This window comes from Vipera berus, assembly GCF_964194415.1.
Source record: "Vipera berus genome assembly, chromosome: 5".
In the NCBI taxonomy this organism is placed as follows: Eukaryota; Metazoa; Chordata; class Lepidosauria; order Squamata; family Viperidae; genus Vipera; species Vipera berus.
The window spans coordinates 56,877,928-56,892,424 of record NC_138207.1 but is presented as its reverse complement, the minus strand read 5'-3'; the positions used below and the strand labels follow the sequence as shown (position 1 = coordinate 56,892,424).

Here is a 14,497-nt window from a genome sequence, read left to right as displayed (position 1 = left end):
GTTCATTGTTAGGGAAAAAAACAACAACATCAAGAGTTCCTACACAGTTGCTGGTCAATTAGCATTTTATTTCATTAACAAAGTCACCCAGATTTGTTTAAGTCTTGGATTGATGTGGATAAGGTCCAGAATAAGGACTTTGACATTGTTTTGTTTAGTTCAGGGGTGTCAAACTCAATTTCATTGAGGGCCGCATCAGCATTGCAGTTGCCCTCAGGAGGCCAGGTGGATATGGCCTGGGTGGGCGTGGCCTACTCAGTGGGTGTGGCCAGCTCTACATCATTGGCATCAAGGGTGCCTATGGGGGTCTGGGCAGGAGTGGGACAGATCTGAGGGTCTCTGGCAGAAGGAGGGTCTCTGGGCTAGGGCCAAGGCAGTGGGGGCCGTTCCCTCACTGTTTCCAGGGTGGCTTCGCGGGCTGCATGAAACCGCTTCGCGGGCCGGATCTGGCCCCCGGGCCTTGTGTTTGACATGTCTGGTTTAGTTCAATCAATCAATCAATTTCAACTTCTTGTGGGGATAAAAAAAGTTCTCGCAAAGTTGGAATCGATTAATTGAACTTTTTAGTCCTACCCAGTCTGCCGTTACCACTGCAGCCACGCCCGCCCAATTGGCCACACCCACCCAAAGGGCACACCCACCCAGCACCCTATGATACATAAGTGGGTTTTGGGTTGCAGTTTGGGCACTCGGTCTCTAAAAGGTTTGCCATCACTGCACCTCAGGCTGCCTTTCTCCCCCTCTTAATTTCATCAGATATGTAGCTAGAGATAAGGTGATTTTCAGAATCCAGGAGACTGCTAATTGCTCATTGTGAGAACACTCTATTGGTGTTCTTGAAGGTAGCTATAATACACTTTCTTCTTAAAGGTCCTACCTAGACCCTGAAGCATTGAACTACTACTGCCCATTCTACAGCCTTTCCTTTTAGCAGAAGGCTATTGGAACAATGGTACTGAATCAAATATTCTAGAGAAAATGGATTGCTTGGATACTGTGCTGTCAGAATTCAGGCCCACACATGGAATAGAAATGATCTAGTAAATGCCTTTCACTACACAAGGGGGGAGCAAATGCATCCATCCTTGACTTTTAGAATAGGATTTAAAAGCAATATGGAGATTGTGACAGCATTGGAAGACCTGAGGACCAGGTTAGGGCTAGATCGTCACGGAGACAAATCTATTCATATGGTTACCAAAGGTTTTCACCAAATGAATAGGACATAAAAATCAATTTTAAAAAAATCACTCATATGATTATAAAGTTTAATTCTCATACTTCTCAGCAATTACTAAAATCATCCATTCTCAACACTGCACTGTTAACCATCATCTCTTAGCCATTTTGTAAATAATAAACAAAAAAGTTACCGTATTTTCCGGCATATAAGATGACTTTTTAACCCATGAAAATCGTCTCAAAATTTGGGGGTTGTCTTATACGCCGGGTCGTCTTATACGCCGTAAAATACTATTCACCTCTCTGATCTTTTCTGCTGGACGGCGGGATCGCTGGGTGAATGGAGGTAGGCGATGGCGACCTGTGGTTAAGCGGCCGATGGCGAACGGGTGATGGAGGGCAAACTCTTGTCAGCTCCTGGGGTGGCTACTGCAGCCGCTGCCGTTGCTTTCTGTAGGACTGGCCATGCTGGCTCTTCCAATGCTGGCTGTCAGGTCCCCGAAAAGAGGAGGGGCAGGCGGTCCCCAGAGGCACGCTGCTCGACAGTAGGAAGGGAGCACCTTTGCTCCTTCCGAGGCACCGCCTGACCCGCACCTACCGGAAGAATCGCTTGCCTGGTCACGGCGTGCGGAACAGCGGTACTTGGCGCCCCCTTGCCCGCAGACCATGCAGTGGCCCTCACCAGCCGGCCTCGGCATGGCCGCCCCAAGCCCGGCTCTCTAGCGCGTCTTTCGGGCTCCCTGGCCAACCGTCTCCTGGGCGGGGCTTGGCTCCAGATGCGGCGGCTGCTCCGTCTGCAAATGCTATCTCAAAGCCGAATTGCGCTTGGCCGTGCAGGCTGCCGAAAGGTGGGGACTCAGAGTTCCCGCGGTGCTTGCGGCTTCTGGCGTGCTGTTTGCAGAGTCTGGCCTGGAAGAGCGCGTGGCTTTGTACCATTTGCATCAGACGAGGCTGAATCTGAATCAGGCTTGTGTCGGACACTTGGCAACTGGCATGTAAGTATTTTCCGGTGTATAAGACGAAAAATCTTGAAAATCTTCTCAAAAGTCAGGGGTCGTCTTATACGCCGGGTCGTCTTATACGCCGGAAAATACGGTATTCAGATTGTTTTTCTCCTTTTTATATTTGGTTATGTATTTGGGTCTTTGGAATAAAGTGTTGTCTTACAAAAGTATTGTTTTCTTGAATGAGGCTATGAAATAACTTAACAGAGAGAAACAAATTAATTTACCCGTATGTCATGGACTGATTATTTTTTTCACTTTCTACTCTGTATTTAGCTTTCGGGATCCTTGTTTTGTTCATTTCCTTTCTACTGCATGAAAAAAAAGTTCAGAATGCATTTATCATTTTAAAAAAAAACTTAATTTCTTCCTTCTGTTGCAAAAGGGTTTGAGATTGTAAAACTCAACCAAGCTATCACAGTGGCAGGTAGCATCAAATAAGCACTTACTATTTACCATTTAAAATTATGGAAGTGCATTTAAGAACTGAACCTGACTAGAAGTACGGAAGAATAAAATGGGAAGAAAAAGGGTATTGGTTTTTATATATATATAAAAAATTTGATCTAGATGGAAGCTAGAAATATGAATCAGTGAGAATTTCACTTAGTTCATTTTTAATTAAAACATAATAGCATTTACAGTTTTTTTTCTCAAAGAGGGAAGACCTTTCAAAACTGCATAGATGATAGAAACCGGACAAATTTGATCAACTAGGCACCACTCTCTGAGTATTTAGCTTTAAAAACTGGATTCAATTGATTATGGATTCATAACCATCTGAATTATGTCTGCTACTTTTTCCTGAAGGTTTCTCATCTTTAACATTTATATGGTAAGATGGGAAGAATCTGAGTTTTTCAAGAGTTAAATATGAGAGAAAGGGTACTTGGCAATTCATCTGCTCCTAGGAGAATACAGGGAGATGCTCTCTAACCCTCTCTGGATGATTTCCAACCTTCCTTTTTCCTATTAAGGATACATGGTTTCTTGCATTTCCTTTTGGAAATATATGATAAAAGTCTTTATCCCAACGTTTCTTTCCCCCCAATCCCCATGCTGAACAATAGCATCCTACCAGTTGCATTTCTATCTCCTTATAGTCAAATGTCCATCCTGCCCTCCTACCCCTATTGTATATATTATTAGCCACTTACCATTCTAAGATTTCTTAATGCTGTGAAGTCTCGCATTCAGAATATTTTCCTTTAATACTGTGCTATCCTTTATGTTGCTGGGCATGCTTCTGATAAGAGAAGAGGTAAAGTGACTTTTTAGGGAAGTGGAGATGGACTGATGCACAGGTATTCATTCTGTCCATGAATGAATAACAAAGCAGTTTTCTTTGTGTGGGCTGGCCTGGCGGTATGCAAAATATGGCCTTGGATATTTTACTCTGACTGACTCCCACTGAAGTTTCATCATTTGTTACTTTTCAACAGAATCAGCCATGCAACATGATAATTGTGCCATTGAATTTAATGGTGTTTTAGATTCCCTTTTATATTATCCTGTCATAATATTTCAGTCATGAACAATTCAAATAAGAGTTCTTCTCTCCCCCACCATCATGATTTCATGCTTGACAAAGTTCTTGTGCCAAAGCAATTTATCCATCCATCCATGTGCTATTTAACATTTTAAACTCACACATAGATATTAAAACTGTCAAAACTACAAGAATACATTTTCATGTAATAAAAGGATTTGACTGCTTTAACTTTTAAAAATTAAAATGAGAATGTGTAAAAAGTTACATAAATGTCCCTCAATTTTGAAACATCCCTCACCTTATGAAAATAAAGTCATGTGATCAGGAAAGAAAGGGGAGGGAAGCTTAGAATGGAGATGCTGCCAACAACTTGAGAAACTACAGAAGTGTTTTTCTGATAGTGATTAACTTTTTTTCTGGATTTTTTTCCTGCAGATTTTGGCTGGATCTTGCTAATTTTTAAAGGCATCTATCTCCAAATTTGATCCTGTCATGTTTGGTTTTCAAAAACAATTATCCTCTAGGTGGACTGGCAAGGTGAGTCCAGACACCTTTTACATAATTTCTTCACAACGTTCCATTCTGTGTCCATTATTTTTTTTATTAAGCAATGGGAAAGCCAGCAGAAAATCTAAACTCAATGTGGCAGGAAAAAAGAGGGAAGGGAAGGGAAGGCAAAGAAAGGGAAGATTTCCAATGCCTCCTACCAGCTTCCCACAAGGAAGCTTGCAGGAACCTGGAAGTCATTCCTGCTTCCATCGATTTTTTTGCCTGCCCATAGTTATTCTATTTCTTATTTAGGTAAGGATCTATCTCTGAAACACTGATCCAACAAGACATGAGTTGTCAGGTCTGGATCTGAAATTTTACATGTACCTTCTGAAATCATCGGAAAATTTAACATGCAAGAAATATATATATTGACACTGGAATACTACATAGAAGATAGTCATTTCTGTTTCCAAGCTGTTAGAAATATATTGGCTTATTGAAAATATCCTGTCAATAAAAATTCACTTCCTTTTTATTTTATAATTGGTGAGATAGAAATAGCATCACCTAGGATAGCCTGAATACAATGGCAGGAAATGCCATGCCTTGCTTAAAATTCTTTAAGTGTTCTCAGTTACATGCAAAATAACAAATGATGTCAACCAGCTTATCTCTCTAGAGCATCTTGGCTTTATAAAATATAGGGAAGCCCTTGTAAAAAGTGGTTATTCAAGTTACCCAACTTCCATCATGAATGAATGAAAAACTCCTTTTGCATAAATAGATTGCAAAGGGGATTCACATATGAATAACTCTTTTACATTACAACAATTGAAACAGTTTTGTCATATCCAAGTATTAGAAAAATTTCATTACGTAGTGTGGGAAGTCAGCTTCCCAGAGAAGGAAATATTAAAAGGGCAGGAAAATATATTTCCTAAAAGGTTCTTAAAGAGACAGAAAAGCACCCCAAGTCTCCCTCCCCCAAACGGAAACCAACTCTATAGAAATGCAGATGTAAACCATTCAGGGAAGTTGAAGCTAAGAAGACTAAAATCTACATACCCCTGTCCCAGGGAAGTGGGCTGGGACAGACAACCAGCAAGAATCCTAGAGTGGCACACCTAGGCTCAGGACAGAATACATGACAAAGGAAATACAAAGCTTGAAACAGGAAATAACTCCAGACAATAGAGTCCAGGGGGTATAAAAACCCACCACCCACATGTGCTCAGCCCTTCTTTTCCTGCTGGATCCTTCTTTCTGTCTGCCTTTCCTCTGTAATAAACTACAACCTTCTTCCCAAAGCAGTTGCCATGTTTATTCCCCGCTTGGAGGAACCATGTTGGAGACTTTTCTTCCTACAGTAGAATAAAAGAGAATTGCAATAGTGAGCTATTTATGAGCTTTTGCCCTTCAATATATTAACATGTACAGTACGTCTATAGTCATGTGAGAATTTTTAAGGACGCAACTTGATGTGTTATTACATGAACACAATTAACTAGCACCTCAAAACTCAGGCATTTGTGGGGAGCAGGGTGAGAGCAGATAACATATACATCATAATATTTATGACAATTTTGTCAGCTATCATTATGGAAATGTATAAATTGGGTCCTTTGCAAACTGTTGCCATGATGAATATGCCACTAGTTTGATACCTTTATGGCTCCTTACAGACACAGCTGCATTAAAAAATTTAAACTTAAAAATTTAAACACAGCTAGAAGGAATGACAGGGATAACTGAATCATTTCTTCTTGCCAGAAGTTATTACCCCATCAAGATTATTGTTTCTATAAGATATAGGCTGGCCATCTATGAATTACCATGATCAGCCTATATCTTATAGAAACAATCAACCATCAAAAGAGGGAAATATATATAATCAGGAAGAAAAAAATGGTACCCAAAATTCAATTCAAATCAAATAACTTTAATGCAGTCATTAACCAGCAGAAAGAAAGAAGAAAAAATAGTTTTCAGGTATCCAGAGCATCCAAAAATAAGCAAGGAGCGACACATAGAAAAATATGCTAATATTCTTCTTAGTTAAAATTAACCTAAACTATAGAATTTTAGAGCTCCTGACACATCTGAGGAAGGTACAGTAGTGGACATAAAAAAATGACCAGTGGGTAATGCTGAGGCAAAGCCATTCCCTACTCAAACATATTCAATTTCTCTTGGTTGTTCGTTGTCTAATTTTGTCTGCCACCACAGAGAACTTGGCAACCTTATATTATTTCAGGATTAATATCAGAAAGTAAAAATTGTGTGTACTGCTGGTCATTATATCCAATTTTACTAGCCAGAGGGGGCAATTATTGTATACTTGTATATACTTATATTTGTCAGAACAGAACATTTTTAAAAAGTATATGCAAAGTTTAAGTTGTCTCTCCATTATCAGCTCTAACAGAAGATTTTTTAAAAGTATATGCAAAGTTTAAGCTGTCCCTCCATCATCAGCTCTAACTTGAAAGGGCAAAAAAATGGTCCCTCAATGCTGTATGCAAATAACATTCTTATAGTTTATTATATAGAGAGTTGATGGAATACAGTTGATTAAAACAATTGAAAAACATAGTTTTTTAGATTCTACTAGTTCCTCACCTCCAGTTTGAAAATTCTTAAATTTAAATCTCTGTGTGTGTGTGTGTGTGTGTGTGTGTGTGTATGTGATGGAGTCAGTGTTGACTTCTGGCTATTGTCTGGACAAGTACCTGAAGTTTTCTTGGCAGGGCTTTCATAAATGGTTTGCCATTACCTTCTTCCTGAAACAGTGGGCTGAAATAGACTGACTGGCCAAGAGTCATCTATTTGGCTGGGAGCCTAAAGTGAGACTAAAACTCATGGTCTCCCGGTTTCTAGGCTGATAACTTAACCACTAGGCCAAATGGGTTCTCATTAAATTTAATTACCAATGTGGGGAAAAAGAGAAGCGGGTACTCTAATTAAATTAGTTACATAAAAGGGTTTTATTCAAAACATTGGTTATATTCCTTATAAGGTACTTATAAAATATAACCAATAAGATGTATCAATTATATATATATATATATATATATATATATATATATATATATATATATATATATATATATATAGAGAGAGAGAGAGAGAGAGAGAGAGAGAGAGAGAGAGAGAGAGAGAGAGAGAGAGAGAGAGAGAGAGAGAGAGAAAGCTATTCAAAATATTATCAGATGAAACCTATACAGGTCTTCTACTATTTGTTTGATGTTCAGTCTAGCTACAAGAGCAAAGAACATGTTTCTCATGTAGATTTCATAAACTAATACCAGATTCCAAAGTCCAAGAGAGTTAACTGGCCATAGTACTTCACTTTGGAGATGGAATAGAGCAGGGGTCCTCAACCTTGGCTACTTTAAGACTTGTGGACTTCAACTCCCAGAATTCTAGAAGTTGAAGTCCACAAGTCTTAAAGTTGCCAAGGTTGAGGACCCCTGGAATAGAGATAACATTCTCCATTTCCATTTCTGTATTTTGTTGGCATATTACGAACTGTGATAGAAGAAGTATGTAATTGCTCCTGAGTTTTCTGAGCAGTTTTCTGAATAATGCAATAGTTCAGAACACTTTTACCACACCTAATTAATTACAACACATATACATATCCAAACTCAAGTTATGTAAATATTGCCTCACCATTACTTGAATATGCATATAAATAAATTGAGGGTTAGTTAATGAGCGCCTTGTGAAATACATAGGACTTCCTTGACAGGGAAAACCTGTTGCAACTTTAGACTGATAATACTGTAGTAAAAACGGTTCCAGAAGCATTTCTTTCTTCAGTAAGAAACCTAAAACCAAGAACAAAGCCTTCAAAATTCACTTTTTTCCTTCTTGTGCATTCAATAAATCCTTCCTATAGATCAGGGGTGTCAAACTGCCGGCCCGCGGGCTGGATGCATCATCCAAAAGCTGCGTCCACCCCATTGCTAGCAATGGCAAAACTGTCCCGATACGTCATGTGATCTTGCGAGTTTGACATGTCTGTTATAGATGAATTCAACATATTTTCCTCATTATTTTCTTACAGTATACTGTAAAACCTTTATTAAAGATTAAAATTACAAAACATAACACAAATAAATATAAAGAGTAGAATAAAAATAATGATTAGAAGGTGCAGCAAGAAAGAAAAAAGAGAATAATAGAAAAAAGAATATAGTAAATAAAGAAATATATAAAGAAATGACTTACCACCTTTATCACTAGTACAAACAATTTTAATTACTAATCTCCTTCTCTTAAAATACAACAAATAATCTCTTCTACCCACATCCCATCTCTTATCTACAAACTGTAAGGCATCGTCACTTCAGTCCTGTTGTTGGCAACAATCCATTGTCGCCAGAGATAACATATTTATTTTAACCTTGTTCAAATAAACCAATTATATTCCTTCTTTTTATTTAAACAATCTTGATGCTATTACTCCCTTTGTTATCTCTTCTCAAAAAATTCTTCAAAACTTTAATAAGATTATTTTGTAACTCTAATAAGAATATTCTTATTAGTTTGTTGTTTGTATATCCCTTTTAATTACTTCTTTTGTATGTCCACTGTAGCATCTTTTTCTGTCAGTCTCAGTTTCCCCAAGTAGAACTTTTCCTTTTCCACATCTTTTAGACACAGTCTATCTATGTCACCTACATGTGAAGAGGGCAATAATATGTTTAATATATAACCACCCACCTATATATCATAAATATATTTATTTAATAAATACATCTAGTCAGATACTATTAAAATTAATTTCTGGGTTCATTGTTCAAATATCCTTCAATATGTGCAATGTTAAAAAAAATTGCTTCATTCTGTACTTGTAAGTTGAGTTAAAGTGTTCTTCTACTTTAATTGTAATTTTTAGTTCTCTCTAGTTTCCCATAATGTCCAATTTTTAAAACCTTAGTTTTTTAAAAAAAAAATCCAAACAAAAGCATTTTCTCGTGGAAAGGATTCTTTATAATTAATTTAAACATCTTATTTCAAATTTACCCTGGCCCTTTATAGCTTTCTATAATCAAATTTTTTTTTTCCTTTAGCCCACTGCTCCACCAAGGCTCTTATTATCTTGTCTATTTTGAGGGGCATTCGCCCCAATTATATTATAATTAATATCATGTTTCTTGGCTGATGTTTGAGGCTCTGATCCACAATTTTCTAGGGTCTCAAATATTCTGAAACCAAAGTCTTCAGAATATTGACATTTTTAAATATAACAATGATAGTTCAATTCTCTTTCCAACTAATCAAATGGAGAGACAATCATATATTTATAATGGAACAGACACAAACAACCTTTTAATGAAGAGCATATAGCCACACTGTATATTGTCCAGTATTTTTAAACTAAAGGAACACCCTGTGTGAGCAATATTACTTTGCTTAATTGTAGACTCACATCTATACCTTTTCAGAGTGGTTATCCTTTTTTCTTTTGAACGTTTTAAACAATCTTTTGCCCCTGGTTCCTTTATTATATATGACTAGGTATCCTAGTTTATTGTAGTGCTTCAGCATTTGGGCTGCAAAATCTAATTGATACACAGAAGTCAGCAAAGGTATGCAAAAATCTCTAAATTTAATCTAAACCTGAAATCTAAATCTAAATTAATTATAATTAATGTATAAGGCAGGGAAGTAAATATTCCCTGAAATTAAATCAAATCTTTGTGCTGTGTGCCAGTTCCACCCATTGCAGAACTGGGAAGCTCTATCCCCTGTCACTCATGCCTTCATGACTTCCTGTTTGAACTACTGCTCTAAATGGGGCTGTCCTTATGGAACATTCAGAAGCTTCAGCCCGTTATACAGAGCAGCTGTATGGATTGTAAATGGTATTGACTATTTAGCACATATAACACTACTGCTCAGGGTTTAACTCAAGGTGTTAGTTGTCATCTTTAAAGCCCTTCCTGACTTGGGATCGGGTTACCTGGGAAATCATCTTTTCCCAGTTCTTTCTGCCCATCCAGTCCAGTTTGGCAGGGGAAGCATGGAGAAGCAAGGAATATCAGTTGACAGGGACCAAGAAACAAGCCTCTTTTGACATAGATCCTGCCCTCTAGAGCACGGGTGTCAAACACGCCGCGTCACGTGACGTGTGGCGATGTATCACAACTTTTTTTGCATTGCCAGAGCTGGTGTGGGCGTGTCATCCACATGATGCAACTGGCCCATGGGCTGGCAGTTTGACACCCCTGCTCTAGAGTATTTTCCCTCCAGGGATTAAGAGCCTTGGTGGAGCAGTGGGCTAATGCCTCCTTAAGTAACACCAGCTGCCTGCAATTAGTGCAGGTTGGAGTCCCACCAGGCTCAAGGTTGACTCAGCCTTCCATCCTTCCGAGGTAGGTAAAATGAGGACCCAGATTGTTGGGGGCAATTAAGCTGACTTTGTAATAATGCCGCTTGGGGTGTGTGTGAAAGCCCTAATAAGCAGGCATATACATAGAATGAAGGCTATTGCTAAGCACATTGGTTTGTGCTTAAATTGTAAGCCGCCCTGAGTCTTCGGAGAAGGGCGGGATATAAATGGGATTAAAAAAAAAAGATGGCCCCATCACTTTTGGCCTTTTGGTAAGGCCTAAATAACCTTCCTACATGCCCAAGCCTGGAGTCCTGAATATGTGAAGGCCACATTTCCTACTTATGTTGACCTTGATGGATTATAATACCTCTTGGCTGCTAACTGCATTCAATTTCTTTTTTATACTGCTTTAACTGTTCAGTTGTTTTTAGGATTGTTTGCAACACAGAATCACTGTTTGAGATGGGCAGCTATACAAATTGAATAAATAAATAACAAATAAATAAATCTATGCTGTCATCCTTTGGTTATCTGGATTTCTCAACCCTCATCTGGCATCCCTTTGTGTACACAGCCAATTAAAAATGATATTTTTGTTTGAAATAATAACCAAAACAAAATAAATGTAAATAATGATAATTGATTGTTCAAAATGTTCAGGTACTGCAGGTAAGTTTCCTGTAAACATGAAGTCTCCTTTTATTGTCTGTTGCAAATGGAATGTGCAGATATTCATTATACAGGATGAATCATCCGGCTTTAGAACCAAGGGCATGAATTACATGTAATGATGAAGCAACTTTCCTGTTTTTCATCATTCTGCCCACAAAAAACTTGACGAAGAAGCCCTCTAGTGGTGAAAACTATGCATTTAATTGTTTAAATTAAAAGAAAGGGCAATGTGGATTTTTTCCCCCTGAACTAAAATATTTTTCATTACTATCTGAAAAACTGATCATTTTATTGTGCCCAAAACATATGTTGCCAGATGTATAAGGCAGGGAAGTAAATATTCCTTGAAATGTTTGCTTGGGAAGGCTGCTGTGGCTTGGCACTTTTTCAAGTTCTTAAAATCTGTTTCTGTAAAGTTCAAGGGGGACATAACTGGAATCACCTACATGCTTTTTGGAAAAGGAGAAGGCTTTGTGCTTACCCTGGAAGGGGATGAATACTGGCTCATGTTTTTTGTGCAGATGGGTGATTATATGACATTCCTTTTCAGTTTGGCATGTTTTTCAAGACCAGCTTGAGGATATAATCAATGTAAGTTTAAAAAGGTAAAGGTTCCCTCGCACATGCGTGCTAGTCGTTTCCAACTCTAGGGGAAACGAAGCGCTGGCTCTTCGTTTCAAAGCCGAAGAGCCAGCGCTTGTCCAAGGACGTCTCCGTGGTCATGTGGTCATGACTAGACGCCGTGGTCATGACTAGACGCCAAAGGCGCACGGAACGCTGTTACCTTCCCACTGTAGTGGTCCCTATTTTTCTACTTGCATTCTTACGTGCTTTCGAATAGAAAATGTCCAACTCAATTTACTCAATTTTCCCATTGCAGCTGTGTAGTTGCAGCAGGTTCTACTGTCATCTTTCCAGATATGACACAAGACTAAAGTGTGGTGACCCACCCAGAGTTTTTGAGAGAGGGGTGGTATACAAATTAATTTTAAAAAAGATGAGTGGCTGAAGGTGGCTAGGTTTTATTGAGGAGTGTGCACATTTATCCAGGTGAGTAACAAAAGAATAAGAAGGAGGATTCAGGGAGGTGGGGGGAATATTAGGGAATATTAGAATATTACTCAGCAGTTTGTCACTAGACAAATCGGAATCATGCTGACCATGATTACCATGATAGTGAGTTTGTAAACAGTAATCTCTTTCACATTAGCCAGTTTATATGAGTACATACAATATTCTCTTAAGTGCCAAAACTGTCTGCTGCCCCCCCAAAATGGTTAACATTACATTAAATTAAGGAAAGTGAAGAAGATCAAAATGTTGTTCGATTAATAACTAAGCCAAATCTTGTTATTTTAATGTTTCCTTTAGTAATAGACCAGAATTAAATCAAGCCAGCATATCCCCTTGTGATATGGCAAGTGGCAGAAGTGCTCTTATTTGGCCATGGAATCCAACAATACAAGTCTTGCTCTAGAATACGCCCTTTTTAAAAATTGTGACCGCCTCATTGACAGGTTTTTTTCAGATTAGAAAATAGTTTTGTTCCTTAAAGATTTGTTTCTAGTCAATAACTCCATGTCAGTTTAAGCATTCATATGTAAGACTCTGGTTAAAAATTTCCCTTGCCTGTTCGGCTGTTGAGAATAAATACTGTATAGAAAATCCATGGTATGAAATGACTTTGCTAAGTTGGCTCACCACAGACGGGGACTGCAGCCAAGAAATTAAAAGACGCTTACTCCTGGGGAGGAAAGCCATGGCAAATCTAGACAGCACACTCAAAAGCAGAGACATCACCCTGTCAATAAAAGTATGTATAGTCAAGGCTATGGTCTTCCCAGTTGCAATGTATGGCAGTGAAAGTTGGACCATAAGAAAGGTTGAGTGCCAAAGAATTGAAGCCTTTGAACTATGGTGCTGGAGAAGACTCCTGCGAGTCCCTTGGACTGCAAGGCGATCAAACCAGTCAGTCCTAGAGTAGATCAACCCTGACTGCTCTTTAGAAGGCCAGATCCTGAAGTTGAAACTCAAATATTTTGGCCACCTAATGAGAAGGAAGGACTCACTGAAGAAGAGCCTAATGCTGGGAAAGGTTGAGAACAAGAGAAGAAGGGGATGACAGAGAATGAGGTGGTTGGATGGAGTCACTGAAGCAGTAGGCATGAGCCTAAATGGACTCCAGAAGATGGTAGAGGACAGGAAGGCCTGGAGGAACGTTGTCCATGGGGTCGCAATGGGTCGGACACGACTTCGCAAATAACAACAACAACAGATACTTATCTGTTTAGCTAAGCATCTTTGGGGAAGTCTTTCAAGAACCATAAAGTGAATCCTTTGCCAGTATGTGAAACTTTATTAAATCACTATGTATGGAATGCATACATGTCTCTGCTTCGACCACAGGGTAGATTTATTCTTACTATTTTCCAATATGCATCTTCAAAAATGGATCTGAACTCCCAAAACCTTTCATCCTAGATCAGTACTGGGGCTATTTTTGTCCTAAATAGTTTTAGTATAGAAGTTGAGGTACCTGAGTAATTATAGTTAAATAATATAACCTTATAGTACCTTATCCCTGCCAAGCTTCGTTTAAAATGATTTATCCACAACCCTTTGCTAGAAAAAAAAATCCTAAATAGAAAATAGCTTTTTTTTTTTTTTGGTTGAGAGGACCCATGGCTCGCTTCTCTCCTGCTGGATTTAGAGTGATGGGTAGAAACATCAGGGTAGAGATGGTGCTGCAGAGTCTTGAATGACTTTACTGTAGAGATACCAACTAACACCTTGAACTGCACCCAGGAGGAAACTGAAAGCCAATACAGGTAGCTTGTTGCTTCTCCTTTCTCTTATAACTATGTACATGCTTGGAGAGTGCATGGAAATACGTAACTAGTAATAGTGTATGTTAGAAATGGAAATCTTTGCTAAGTCATCTGTTCATCTGCTGCCATTTTGGCATTACCAGATGGACAAAAATGCAGATTTTGTTGTGGGAACAAATCATGGGGTGATTTAGAAATTATTTTTAAGGCAGTAAATCATTTGTGAGACTTATGATCATTAACAAACAGGGGTATTTGGGAGAGACGAAAATAGTTGCACCCTCCCTACTGAAGCTCCATTCCTTCTTCTCTGTGTTGATGGATGTAAAAAGGGGACAGGTCTTTGATCACCTCTCGTGACTGCTGTCTTGAGATGTTTCAACTTCCCCTGCAGACAACCTAGTCATCAGTTTTTCAGTCAACATTTAGAAACTTTTAGAAAACTGATTTTATAGCATATAACATTGTAGTTCCATAATGAATT

General features: G+C 38.6%; 1 protein-coding gene across 1 annotated transcript in view; it reads right to left on the bottom strand.

Moving 5' to 3' along the window:
* The window catches only part of LOC308669425 (pancreatic lipase-related protein 2-like), a gene marked incomplete at both ends in the record, with an annotated part of 29,906 nt that extends 26,527 nt beyond the window's left edge, over window positions 1-3,379 (bottom strand). Inside the window, one exon of the mRNA XM_081330115.1 lies at window positions 3,344-3,379. Coding sequence (XP_081186241.1) covers window positions 3,344-3,379 — 36 coding nt within the window. The remainder of the gene's footprint in view (window positions 1-3,343) is intronic.
* Between the last annotated feature and the right edge of the window lie 11,118 nt (window positions 3,380-14,497).